The sequence below is a fragment of the Terrapene carolina genome, unplaced genomic scaffold (assembly GCF_002925995.2).
Source record: "Terrapene carolina triunguis isolate 2854851 unplaced genomic scaffold, T_m_triunguis-2.0 Scaffold68, whole genome shotgun sequence".
Lineage (NCBI taxonomy): Eukaryota > Metazoa > Chordata > Testudines > Emydidae > Terrapene > Terrapene triunguis.
The window spans coordinates 45587049-45601960 of record NW_020664419.1 but is presented as its reverse complement, the minus strand read 5'-3'; the positions used below and the strand labels follow the sequence as shown (position 1 = coordinate 45601960).

The 14912-nt window shown below is 39.5% G+C and overlaps 1 protein-coding gene across 2 annotated transcripts in view; it reads right to left on the bottom strand.

Moving 5' to 3' along the window:
- IMMP2L (inner mitochondrial membrane peptidase subunit 2) overlaps positions 1-14912 on the bottom strand; it is an 838991-nt gene that overhangs the window by 246263 nt on the left and 577816 nt on the right. For both annotated transcript variants that reach the window (XM_024200959.3, XM_024200943.3), the window contains exon 4: positions 11561-11626. In XM_024200959.3, the coding sequence (XP_024056727.1) occupies positions 11561-11626 (66 nt within the window). The remainder of the gene's footprint in view (positions 1-11560; positions 11627-14912) is intronic.

Below are 14912 nucleotides of genomic sequence, written 5' to 3'. Positions count from 1 at the left end.
AGAAAAGAGAACCACAGTGCCCTGTGATACAGCTATTCTGTTCTGCACGGCAATCCATAAGTAGCTGTAGGGAAACTGCTGTAAGTTGTATGCCCCAGGGTGGCTGTAATTTACAGCAGGGATTGCACTAGCCCCTAGTACAGCCAGAGTCTGGGTGGCCAAAGCCACTTTTTTGCCCCCTCGCCTCCTGAATCACACTTTGTGGTGTTCTTGTCCTTTGGTAGTTTCTGACAGGGAAATATGAGCTTATGGATTTTTTAAAAATTAACTGCAATATCTTTCTCCAGTTTCCATGCAATATTTACTAACACATTGGCAGTGTGGTACTATACACCATTATTGCTAACAATATTTTATTGAATATTTGAGAGAAATGTTTGAAGAGAAAGAATTAGGTCATTACTGCATCCACTGTGTGTACTGTGCAAAGAACTGCAGTGCTTTAGCCATATGATTTCCATATAAAGTCAGCAGGAATGCTACGCCTAAAAGACTACATATCTTTTAAAAAGTTTTCTCCCCCATCATCATTAATGACAATAGTAGATTAGAATTATTTTTGTAGACCACAGTTCATAACTTTGTAATCTTAAAAGAGATGCTGTCATTGAGTTCAGTGAACTGCTTCTTTAAATGTAAACGTTTCTCTCTCTCCTTGTTGCAGGATCAACTGTGAGGCAGATGCCATTTGAGTTTCAGTGCTGATACAGAATGCTACCGAGTCAGTCACTTTGTGTTCTCTCTTTCACAGAAACTTTATATTTGTTCTTTGTTTGCGCTCCTAGTTCTACTCTGAATAGCAACTCTGTAAAAATAGTGTTGTTGGGGTTTCATGTTTATTGTCTCTCAGTGGTTTCTATCTCAAACATTCTTATTTCACAAACAAGAAAATGTTTTACTAGAAGCCAAGCCTACACATTCCATATGAGGAGAGGTTTACAAAAATCAAATGCAAAGCAATCACATTGTGACGTTGCACCCCATAAGGCTTTATGGAAATATGCTTATGAATGTATATATGACATAACTAGAATATGTTTTATGCTACATATGCCATGTAACATATCTATGTAAAGATTATGATCTACTGAATCTATTCATCCTATTTGTATGCATGTGTCATTTTTGTGTTCGAAGTTATGAATATTGGCTGGGTATTTGCTTGATTTCTGAGTAGCCTTAGTAAAGCATTTGGTCAGCTTCTTGAGAAAGGAATGTGGAAATTAAGTGCCCAATCAAGAAGCACTTAACAGACAATGGATCTTGGAAGGCTCCAATCCACATACGAAGTCTACTTGAGGTCGTTCAAGGTAGCATGTGAACCATGGCTGCTACCTGTAAGTTCTGAGTCATGCATGGACATGTGACTTGCCCATGTGACTCCAAAACTCCATCTTGTAGCTGGGATTCTACACAGGGGGAGGGAGGGGTGTCCACCCACAAAAGAAAACCGCTGGGAGACTCCTCCATTTTGTCTTCAGCTGGCTCAAGAGATAGCCTCTCCACCCCCAAGGATACCTGAAAGAAACTGGAACAAAGGACAGTAACTACTGGGGGTGTGAGTGATTGCTGGACCCAGACTAGAAGGAGACTAGTCTGTAAAAAGAAACTTACTGGAACACCTCTGAGGGTGAGGTTTTATCTGTATTCAGTTTTCTTACTGTAGTAGACATAGACTTGCGGGTTTTATTTTATTTTACTTGGTAATTCACTTTGTTTTTTAAATATTAAATATATGGAGATACACCAATCTCATAGAACTGGAAGGGACCACAAAAGGTTGTTGAGTCCAGCCCCCTGCCTTCATTAGCAGGACCAAGTACTGATTTTGCCCCAGCTCCCTAAGTGGCCCCCTCAAGGATTGAACTCACAACCCTGGGTTTAGCAGGCCAATTTGCAAACCACTGAGCTATCCCTCCCCCATCTGTTCTAGCTGTTACTACTTGGAACCACTTAAATCCTACTTTCCGTATTTAATAAAATCACTTTTTACTTATTAATTAACCCAGAGTATGTATTAATACCTGGAGGAGCAAACAGCTGTGCATATCTCTCTATCAGTGTTATAGAGCGCGAACAATTTATGAGTTTACCCTCTATAATCTTTATACAGGGTAAAATGCATTTATTTGGGTTTGGACCCCATTGGGAGTTGAGCATCTGAATGTTAAAGACAGGAACACTTCTTAACCTGCTTTCAATTAAGCCTACAGCTGTTAGGGGATGTGGTTCAGACCTGGGTCTGGGTTTGCAGTAGGCTAGCGGGTCTGGCTCAAACCAGGCAAGGCACTGAAGTCCCAAGCTGCCAGGGCAGGAAAGCAGGGGCAGACATAGTCTTGGCACATCAGTTGGCAGTTCCCAAAGAGGTTTCTGTGATCCAACCCGTCCCACACATCTCTTCTGGATCCTTCACAATAGATCTGAGTAAATCAAAATTTTGGAAGGTCAAGCTTTGTTGACTGACTTTGGTTTCTGAGCCAAGAGGCCAACTGATCTTTTGAAGCTAACTGTACACACAGGAAAACTAAACAAACTCTCACAAGCATTGCCAGAATATTTCTCCAGCTTACTATTACTGTACCAATACATATTCATATCATTTTCATTTATAGAAATGGGATGCAATCATGCAAGGCCTCCATGTATGGAAATCACATTGAAATCGATGGAAATTCCATGCCAGGGGGCTTTCAGGATTGTCTCAGTACTGAAGACTCATGACCAAGCATTATAACTTAAGTCTGTTTGAAGTTTATATTGACTTGACAAATCCCATCAGTACCTACAAATTAGTGTTGACAAGCATATTGCATAAGCCTTAACTGGGATGTTTCCTAAAGTTCCAATTAAAACTATGGTGAACTACAGATAGAAGACAAAGTGGTTACACCACAAACTTTTAATTTAAGGTGAAATTTCACTATAAATATATATTACACACACAAAAATCCCTAAATTAATAGAACAGTATTAAGGTTGCAGTGTCAAGCACTCAAAAGTTAGGAAGTGCCAGAATTAAGGTTGTCCAAGCCATCATATTAATGTTCTTTAACATAGTGTGTGTGAGACAGAGAGAAAATTCTTAAGTTTTTTTTTAAAGCAAACAAAATAAAAACAGAAATTCCACCATGTGGCATTATACTGATACCTACATGAGTCATAAGCAGGCTTGGAACTTGTAGGTCCACAACAGAGACCTCTGCCACTTGAGCTAATGGAGTAACTGATAGCGATAGTAGGTTGTCATCCTCTCTGTGGACCAGAACTAGAGGGGGAGGGACACTTTGCCAGTGGGTTTCACAGATATTTGCTGATAGAAGGAAAGGTGAGACTCAACATTCTTGGGTTTTATTCTAGGCTCTAGAGGGGAGTGTGTTCTAGTGGACTCAGACTATTCTGTCCCATAGCCTCCATCCTCTCTTTGTCCCAGTCCTATCTCTTCCTCATTCCTGATTCCTTGTCCCAGTCTCATTCTTCTCACCTAGCCGTCCCAGTCTCACCTAGTGGCTCTTCTTCCAGTCTCAGTCCCCCTCATATCCTTCCCTAGCTCCCAGTCCCCCTTGCACACCCAGTCCCAGTCTCCCCCCACCATAACTCCCAGCTTCCCTCTTTCCTCCACCAACCTCCAGTCACAGTCTCACTCTCACCACAAGCTTTGTCCCAATCTACTTCCCCACCCCCTCCAGCAGGTCCACATCTTGTCACCTCTGAATTCAAATCAGGGAGCTTCCTCCTCTATGATGCCTGATGCCAGTAGGGAGGTCACTGAGAGCACAGGAGAGACAATCTTTGTACTCTTCAGGTGCCTGGACCCAGCTCAGCCCATAGCAGCACAGTTCTGCAATTGAAGGGAAAATCCAGCCCTGAGTATGCAGATACCCAGCATGTAAAATTTCAGCACATATGGCTTGTAATAGGAGGTGTCAAGCAACCTTAATAGATGGTACTACCATCTGCCTCTCCCACCCCATAATTAGTGCTAGAGATACAATCCCTAAGAGACGCAGTCACTTCTCATACAACCACCCAAAGCTTCTGTTATTTGCACTTAGTTTGAAGATAGATAAAGGGAGAAGCAACAGCAAGAAACACTTGAAAAATACATTGATCTCATGTTGAAATATTCAGGATTCTGAAACTTGACCGCTAATAATCTAATGATAACCCTGGACACAAGTAAGTTTGTTTTTAATACAGCCTTCCTGGGGTGGGGGCAGAGGGTCCATTTCCAGTCTATCACTAGAGCTAAATATCAAACTATGGTCTAAGACAACTAGACTCATAACATCAGATTATGGCAATGGCCATAAAAAAGCAGTACAGTAGGTTATTAAATAGCCATTGTTTTAAGTTTTACTAGTAAAAACCCAATTTTGGTACAGTTTTTCTTCTCATAAAACTTCATTATTTCTGGGACTGTACATAGCATGACTCAACCATCTGTGATAGATTATTATAGATTTTTGTATCTTCAATAGCACATTTAAGATAAATTGGTTTTAAAATGTTTAATTTCTAGTGATTCAATGTGTTTTCTAATACCAGCACTTATTTTTAATAAATTAGATAGTATCGACTTTTTGTAATGTAGCCCCTCTCTTGGAAGAATTATCATTTAAATAGTCTACAGTGTTTTTTTTTTTTTTTTTTTTTTATGATTTCCTTCCTACAGAGTGAATTCATGGAAGACAAATAAAGTCTCGTCTACGGGATGTGTGCTGTGTGAGATTTGCACACTGTCTAGCAATGCTATTAGTGTTGACCTATAACATCTCTCTAGGGCTGAAAGGTGATTTTCTGCCTGTTCTTTGAAATCTCCCAACGAAGAATTGTTGCTAACTGCTGAACGTCAAATAGTCTGTGACGGGCTGGTGATGTGGACTACACTATGCTGGGAATTTACAAGACACCACCTAACTCACTTCATTGGGACTGCCAGCTAGACTGGAACCAAGGTCTCAGAAGTGAAATGCCAGGATTTTTTATTCACTGAGTTCGCAGTATTTTCAGTCCCTAACAGCAGGTTTTAAAGGATGAAAAAATGTGTAGTCTAATATTTTTGAGTACATGGAAAATCTACAAAACAAAGTCCCAGTGCTGGTCTTTCCTCTGTTGTGGTCTGCCAAAATTACAACTGAACCCTGTATATTTTAAAGAGTGTGAATTTATTATTTTATATTTACTCTTTGCTTTTACACATGAAGAAAGCAAAACTAGCCTTTTTATGTAGCAGAGGTCATAACAAATTAATATAAAAAAAACTGTAAAGAAACCTTTTCTATAGAAGTAATGGCTTTGTCTAAATATTACTTTCATTGTCTGCAGTACTCAAGACAAGACATAATAAAAAGCTAGCTACACTTGTTTTGGTTAATGGCATGAAATACACAGCATTTATGACAACATATTCTGAAAGATAGGTCAACATACTTTTGTATAATCTATTCAGAACAAGCTAGATACAAATACGTTGCTGTTCCATGACAGTTATTTTAAAGGCAGATAGCTTTTTAGATAATATCATATTTAAAAGAAGCAGGATGCTGTATTTCTTTACACTGGTAACATAATCCAGTATTTATGTCAATTTGTATTACCGTATGTTGTATTTGTTGTATCTGATAACAGTGTGACTTAAGACCTCAGCTAAGCATTTTTCGTCATTTCTGTTGTGTGTGTAACATTTCTCACAGCATTATTCTGAGTTTGCTATTTCCCTTTCCCATGTTAACACTAAAACTACATTAAATCTTGCACTCCCCATTATTACAATATGCAGCAGATACCCTTCATTAAGGGTAAGTTGGGATTAGAGCAGTGCATATAATTGATTTTTTTCAATTTGCAGGCAATCGGGAAAAATTGTATTGAATTTTTTTTTTTTTGGTGAATTTAAAAAAAACATTTTGTGTTGAACAAAATATTTCAATTCACCCAAACTAAATGTTTTGTTTCAATTCTGAGCTTTTAAATCATTAAAAAAAATTTAAAAGTCAAATTGAAGAAAACTTTAAAACAAAGTTATTTTGAATCAAATTCTTGACATTTTCTGTTTTTAAAAAGTGTAAACAAAAGTTTAGATTTTTTCAATAGCTATTTTTAAGGGTACTTTTCAACTGAAACAATTCAGTGAATTCAACATGAATTCACAAAATGTTTTGGTTGACCTGAATCTACATTTTTCTCCAAAAAATGTTCTGGTAGAAAAATTTTGCTCACCTCTAATTGGGACCACTATTTGTTCAGTCCCAGAGATTATTACACTATGGGAAATTTAGGCAGGGGGTCTGATACTTATAAAAAGAGGAAAAAAGCTGGGCGGGACTTAACAGTAGCTGTTCTTCCTTGAAAATCACTCTGCACCTTCACATTCGTGGGATATGGCGGCTTTGTTGTCAAGCTGTGGAACGGCTTTGAAAAGTCGTGTCTGCTGGGGAGTGCACAAGGGTGAAATAATTGCCTTGCTCTCTGTGAGAAAGTCCACCTCCCAACCACCTCAGTTCCTTCTCTGAAATCACAGGGTCCTGGGAAGGTGAGTGAGTAGCGTGAACAGTTACTGGTAAATAACCTCTTTCTTCTTACAGGGCCTTCCCCCGTATGGGAAATTGATTAACGTGAACTTCCAATCGTGATTATGTCTGCTAGAAGGGTGCATGAGCGTAGTACTTCAAGGTAACTCTATTCTGTCTGTGGTCCAAAAGGACAAGTCACCATCTCAGCTTCATGCCTACTGTGGTCTTAGATTTCCACCTATCTCAATGCAGAGCTCTCACTCTCACCAAAGGAAGCATGTCATCAATACCCTAGATACAAATAAAGTGCTCTGTTTTTCCATAGAAAAGACCAAGTCCTTTAGAAAATCTAACAGGTTATTCAGAGCATATGAGGAGAGATTCCTGGGAGAACCCATTACCAAACAGACTTTCATACTGGATTAGGAGATGTATAGAACATTGTTACATCTTAGCTAGGAAACCAGTACTTCCTGGTTTAAAATCCATGCCGTGAGAGCCACTGCAACATCAGTGTCCTGCCTTAGGCATGTTCCCTTGGTGAAAGTGTCCAAAGTAGCAGCGTGGAATTCAGTGCACACTTGCACCAGGCATTACTCTTTGGACTTAGCATCATGCTCAGTTTGGGAGAGCGGTGCTATAGTCCATATTTTGCTAAGAATTCCTTGCCCATCATCCACCTGGTGAAGCACTGCTTGCTAATCTCCCACTAGTTCCAATCCCTGACAAAGCCTCTCTTATCACTGCCATTACTGAAATAACAAACCAATTGATTCAGTCATCCAACACCAATTTTTTTCTGACACTTCCTACAATACAAACCATTTAATTCTGTCTCCCAACATTATTTCTGCCCTCACCAATAAGCAATTGATGCAGACAAGATCCCCACACAATGCAGATCCTCACTACAACTGATACTGGCCACATGCAGAACCACACACACACTCACACATACCTGTTACAAAACTGCTCACGTTTGACAGACTGCACACACACTACAGACCCTCCTCGTACCCAAAGCTCCACATAAATCCACACACACGCCCTCACACAGACTTCCAGCCACAATCAATATACACACTCACACAAGCCTCCTCAACTGATATTACAACACCACACACAATTAATACAAACACAGCCTCCTCCCCCACATCCCACAATTGACTTACCGCCCAAAGACCCCCTCAACAATTGATACACCACACACAGGTCTCCTCACAACTGATATGTACATGCATCCTAAGGCCTGGGGGATCTCCACCCCTCAGGCTGAGTGAGGAGTGGAGAAGGCAGGAGCTGCCATTCTGTAGCATATTCGTTGCTGGCACAACTCCAGTGCTGTGATTTCAAGAAGAAAAGGAGAGGGAGCACTGGGTTGTTCCATGTGTTGAGGGAACAACTGTCCTTCAGCACATGGATCAGCTCTGATTAATCAGTGAAGTGACAGGCGTGGGAAACAATGAAAGTGCCAGTGTGGCATCTGGGCACAAACCATCTGTTTCCAAGCCCTGGAATTAGGAGTGGAGCAGCTTGCACACTAGACCTCTAGGACAATAACAAGTTTTGTCCCTACCAAAAGAGTGTATGACCAATTAATTTTCAAAAGCAAGTTTTCTAAGCAACTGTGGACAGCACCTCTACCATACCTCCTATAAACTACTTTAAAAGATGGTTCAAAGTACAGGTAAATCTGAAGAGCAGCAAAATTCTTCCTAGGTACAGTAGGGGTAATTTTTCTGTTACCTGAAGTGCTTGAGACTTCCAAACATTTTCATTGCAATTTTATTCAATGAACTAAGCAGAGGATGAATTTAGTTCTCATGAATATATTTTGTGCATATTCCAATTTATGTTTAGTTTAACTCATAATATCATTTCATGCTGGCCAGATAATTTGATACAACATATTAATGAATACATAAACATAGTATATTGGGTTGATACAATACTAACTTTATTTTGCTTCTGAAAAATACTTGTCTTCAAATTCATCAACTGGAAAGGAAAATGTCTGATTGTGTTTTTGTCACATATCTTAGGTTACCAAATTTGCTGAGAATTGCTGTTGGTTTACCTGTTTTAGTCACATATCTCCTTTTAATACCATAACAGAAAATAATCAATAAAAGAACTCAAATTTTAGGGGAAAAAATTGTCACTTATATAAATCTGTATTTATATTCTGTATGTATTTCTAGTCTCAACAGTTAAAGAGAAAATGTTGTAAATTTTTCAAAGTTCTGTTCCAATGGTACAAAATGTGTATAGGTAAGTTATAAAATGTAAGTATTTTTCTGAGGATGGTTCTAACCAGAAATTAACCAAAATAGTTCAAGAACCATTCAATATTGGAAGGCACTTGAGGTTTGTATATATTTATTATCATGGGAATTGGATGACTAATTTCCTTAGATGTTTTTGAAACTCTCTCCTCCCCCACCCCCCCACATGTACTCTAGAACCCCATTGTAAAATGTTAATATTATAAAATAATAAGTAGGATCATTTGGAATTGATTTATTTTCCTATCCATTTTCAACTACATTCCTATGGAAATGAATGAGGGACCACTAAACTGGTTGTTAATCTTTCCCTTTTAGCTTCAACACTTAGGCAAATATATTGCCAAATGGCACAGAAAGAAGCCATTGTGTGAAGACAGATTTCTATAGAAGATGTCACTCAGTGCTGCTGTTTCACATAGCCTTCCAAGTATTATAGGTTTTGGGCATGTAAGCAAACGTTCAGATTTGGGAAGACATATTATGTTGTTGTTTATTTTGTAACTTTTTGTTATGCAAGGTTTGAGTATAGGCAATGGTCCCCGGAGAGTGAGCTATATGAGCAGCATCAGGCTTTGCTGTCTACCTTGGTCTCAAAGTAGAATCAATTCTTGAAGCAAGTTGTTCCCTGGGAACTGGACATTTGGGCTGACAGTCTAGATTTCTCCTCCAATGAGAAGCCAGTTTGCAAGTCCTCATGCATCTGTGAATGCTTTGCAAAGGGGCAAAGCTGGTGCCAGAAGGAGTAACAACATTGTACATGCTAATCGAGAAGACAGAGGTACGAATACTTAGATTTGTGTCAATAACTGCGTCTATACAAAGGGGTGTTGGGCTTCAGCCCTTTGGAAATTTACCCTTTATTATCTATTATATATTTAGAAGACCAGTACACTGAGCTAACTGTAGTAATAATAAAAATAACTATCAATGTACTTAAGGGTCTCTCTGAAATTCTAAATATATTGAACAAAGTTCTCTGCTGGCCTTAACTTCACTGAAGTTAATGGAATTAATGCCAGCACAGAATTTGTCCTGTTGCAAATGCATACATTTACCATACCCATAGATCTGTTGCGAGTCATTGCGGCCCTTGTGACAAAGTGGGTGCGTCAATGGCCAAGTGGGCTTAAGGTTCAAATAAATAAGAACATACGAACGGCCATACTGGGTCAGACCAAAAGTCCATCTAGCCCAGTATCCTGTCTTCTGACCGTAGCCAATGCCAAGTGCTTCAGAGGGAATGAACAGAACAGGCAATCATCAAGTGAACCATCCCCAGTTGCCCATTTCCAGCTTCTGGCAATCAGAGGCTAGGGACACCATCCTGGCCAATAGCCACTTGATGGACCTATCTTCAAGAATTAATTTAATTCTTTTTTAAACCGTGATATAGTCTTTGCCTTCACAACATCTTCTAGCAAAGAGTTTCATAGGTTGACTGTGTGTTGTGTGAAGAAATACTTCCTTTTGTTTGTTTTAAACCTGCTGCCTATTAATTTCATTTGGTGACTTCTAGTTCTTATGTTATGAGAAGGAGTAAGCAACGCTTCCCTATTTACTTTCTCCATTTAGGTCTATAAAATCATGACCGGTCTGAAATCAAACCTGTTGATAGCCAGTCTCCTCCAGAGCCATATTAAACAATAAGCCCACCAGATTTAAGAATAAGTAACAGGATTTTGTGAGTGCCTTTTTTGTTGTATTTTTTAAATTTTTGCTTGGTTTGGTTTTTGTTGGGGGAGGGGAGTGGAAAGACAGGTGAGTGTGTTGAATGGGCAACAACAGCAGTAAGAGATACAGGTGAAGAGGAAACAGAAGAACAGCTGATTAACCAGCATGCACTTAGCAGTTTCAGCTGTGCTGGCCACTCTAGAGGTAGAACTCCAAATGCCAATTGCAGCACACAGTAGAAGAGTGACCTTTTGGCTGGGGGTAGGGGAGCCATACAGCCAGGTAAGGAGAGCCAACTCTATGCAAAAGAAGTGGTTGTAACGGACTGAGAACACTACAGCCTTTGATCTCTGAGCAAAGCAGGGACAATACTGACTTCCTCTGCAAAGCACTTGGAGAACTACTGATGAAAAGTGCTACATAAGAGCAGAGCATTATCATTATTGAGGGTTTAAAAATGTGTGGGAAATGCACACACTTTTAGGCATCATCTCATAAGCTTGATCCTTAATTTTTCTTAGTCCTAGAAAGGCCTAGTTCCCAGGACACCCAAAACCTAGAAACAGAGCTCTATTCTTATATAAACCCTCTTGATACAGTGTTTTCTTCTCCTGATTCTTCTATGAGCTCTTCAGAGCTCAATTCTTCTATAAACCCTCCTGATACAGTGTTTTGCTGTAAGAGTGCTGTATATTCCCCCAAAAACCTGGCAATGAGGATAGATACCTGTTTGAACAATTATATTCAGTGTGTGAACTTTATACCTGCCAACTACTGTATAAATATTATCAGACCTACCAGAAAGACTGTGCTCATGTATAAAAATTCCTTTGCAATTGCCTGGCATAAATTTGCAATGGGGGAATCAAATACTGTAGACGGTGAACAGGATTTGCACCTGCATAATCTTCATAAGGTTACCTTTGTGTAACATTTCTTATCTCATTAAAAAAGATTGACACTGACATCCCTGTTAAGAATATATAGCAAGAAAATATTAGAAAGTTGCCATCTAAGATACTCATTCAAAATTTACTGAAAAGCCACAGTGTTCCTATAAGAAGTCAGATTAAGGCTCAAAATACTTACTTGACAATGTCTCCTTCAAGAGCAATCACTCGTTTAATGATCTTTTGTTCAGGGTTTTTAGGAGACCTGGGAAAGGGATAAGGTTACACAGTCAGTAATGTGCCTGTTGTTTTAAGAAAATGAAAAGAAATTCAACAAAGAAATAGGCACTATTAAAGTCATTATGGGATTCCATGTTCTCCCTGATATGGCATCAATCATGACGTTCCAGATAACGTGAAGCCACAGCTACCATTTTTATTTCAAACTATCATGAAAAACTGGGGCTAAAATATCAGCTGAATGCAAAGTCTAAGATAATCAACACTCTTTTTATAGCAGAAGAAATGGGGAAGACACTTGACACTGATGAAATTAGAATGTCCCATTATTGATGATGTGGGAACCTTTGCAAATAAATTCATACATTTAAACCTGAATTTTCCATCAAACTTTAATAGTATAGTGTATTTAAATATTCATGTCATTCATTCATTTTGAAAAAACTCAAAATGAGATTAATATTTATCATACTAATTGAGGCAAATCTTGCATAGGCAAACAAAGAAGGAGTTTAGAAAAACAGGTAGAATTTTCTAAAAGTTTCAGCTTTATACAAAGTGTCCTAATGTATCATGTGTTAGCTGAAAATTTTTTCTCATACAACACTATGTTGAGTGTGATACAGTTGCACACTTAAGCATTCAATAATCAGATAAGCCTGCATCTACAACCTGAATTCTACACCCTTCTGCATATACATTAAGATATACAATCATACTACTACTTAAATATGCAGTATAATATTAAAAACATTTCTATAACCTCACATGTGCGCATCATGTATCTTTTTGTGATATACTCAGACTTCCCCAGTTTTTGACTTGGAAATACTTAACTGCACAAACAATATAATTTTTCCATGTTCTCTTAATATGAGAGGTTTTCATTTGTTTGCTTTAAAGAAAGGCCATCAGGTAGCCCATGCTTTTGATTTTCTCCTGGCACTGACTGAGGTTCTGTACTTTAGACTCCTAGCTTAGCCAGCTTGTTAGAAATGTCATTACAGAGCTTTGCATCACAGTTCCTGCTCCTGACATCCCCTAGGCCCTGCTAGCCTCACTCCAGAAATCCACCAGTGTCTTGGTGTCAGCCTCTGGCCAGCTGGCAGCATGCTGCAATTATGTCTTCTTCTTAGGGCACATTCTTCAAAGGCAAAGTTAAGATGAGTTTGGATGGGAAACTCACCAGAGATGAGCTCAGTCACATATACTGGATGCCACATGAAACTAGGGGGACAGAACACTAAGGAGGCTTATTTGCAGTGGTAGATGACTTACGATTAAGGTTACATCTCTACCCCGATATAATGCGACCCGATATAACACGAATTCGGATATAACGCGGTAAAGCAGTGCTCCGGGGAGGCAGGGCTGCGCACTCCGGCAGATCAAAGCAAGTTCGATATAACGCGGTTTCACCTATAACACAGTAAGATTTTTTGGCTCCCGAGGACAGCATTATATCGAGGTAGAGGTGTATTTTTATGTCACGGAGGTCATGGAAGTCACGGAATCTGTGACTTTCGGAGACCTCCGTGACATTCTCTGCTTCAGCCCCAGGGGCTGCAGGACTCTGGAACTGTCAGCCAGCTGGGCCCTGTAGGGTTCCAGTGACAGGTGATAGCAGCAACAAGCAACAGGTGACAGACTCCTGAGGGGGCCCTCCTCAGGGTTCCAGCAATGAGCGACAGCCTTGGGTGGAGAGGTGGGGAGGGGGGGCACCTCGGGTGAGTGGCTGGGAGTGTCCCATTTTCTCTTTGGGAAATATGTTCACCCTGCAGCTCCCAGCCACCGTGGGTGGAGGGGGGGCCCCCTGCAGCTTCCAGCTGCCATGGGCAAAGGGGGAACCCCACAGCTCCCAGCCATCATGGTGGCAGGGGAAACTATTGAGTCGCAGCAGCAAAAGTCACAGACAGATCACGGCTTCTGTGAATTTTTGTTTATTGCCCGAACATGTCGTGACTTTTACTAAAAATAACCATGACAAAATCTTAGCCTTACTTATGGTTAGGAAACAGGCAAGAAAGGGCTTGGATGATTATGGGAGACACTGGAGAATTGGTGCCCCAAGACTGTTGTGTTACAGTACTTATCTGCAACCCTACAAACCCAACAGGTCAAATTAGGTCTGCCCTATACCCCTGGTCGTGCTAACTCATGTTACTACTACCTCCATACACATGATGGAATTTTGTTTGGAGGCAGAGATCAAGTTAACAGGAACAATAATACTATACTTCATATAGTGAAGACAAGCCCAAGGAAGGAAATGTCAGCTTAGGGACTGATGCAGATTCAAATCCACAGTCCCAGTCTGCATAAGAGAGACCAAATTGCTGAGGGGCCCAGTCCAGAGTCTCAGAAAGAAAGGGATCAAAGCAGAGAGACATCTGCGCAGCACAGATAAAGAATTTATAATCCCTATGTGGGAAGGATTCCTATGATCAAAGGATGTTTCTTCCAGAGCAATATGTGGCAATGGCAGTTCGAACCTGGTGACGCCATAATTTCAAATGTGATAATTTAGTCATTATTAGTCATTTACTGTATTAAGTCATTTAATGTGACTCTTCTTTGAAGTACCTTTCCTTCAAGCTAACTCAACTCATCTCTTAAATTTATCTCTACCATTCTGAGAATAGAGATGGTTTTTCTGACCCCTTTGCATGTCATTCTTGGGAGGAACCCACCAAGTTTTAGATGCCCATGTGGTTCTAGTAGTTGGTGCACCAACAGTACTTGTCACTGCTACCATCACTAGCATATCTCTATGTGCCACGGCTCACTTGGGATCAGGCCTAAGAGAAGAGCTCTTACTTTTATCCATTAGAGTTACTGTAAATTAAAGCAGTTCAGTAAAATTTCACAGGTAATTTATTTCATCTCTTATTCATTTAGGCTAAGTATGAACTTGTACTCCTGTAAAGTGTATTTTAACCAATGGGAAATAGTAATACATAATGTATGTGCTAAAGTGTGTGTTTGCTAAAAACTGAATAAAAACAGCCATCAAATTTTAAGTCTGCCCTTTCAAAATTCTATCTCACACATTACTTTTAAAGGTTCTTTTGAATTCCCCTCACAAGCATTTCTGTTTGATTAGCATGTACATTTTGTAATGTAATTACTGACCTCTGTGTTAATTTGCACCCACTCAGCAATAATTGTAATGACCTTGAATAAACATCATTCTAAATCAGAGGTAAGAACATTCATTCTCAAAGTGGTCACTTTTCTGCCAGTAAGGACACATTAAAAAAACTGATTTATCAAAGAGGCTTTCAAGAAACCCTTATACATCACTATTATAA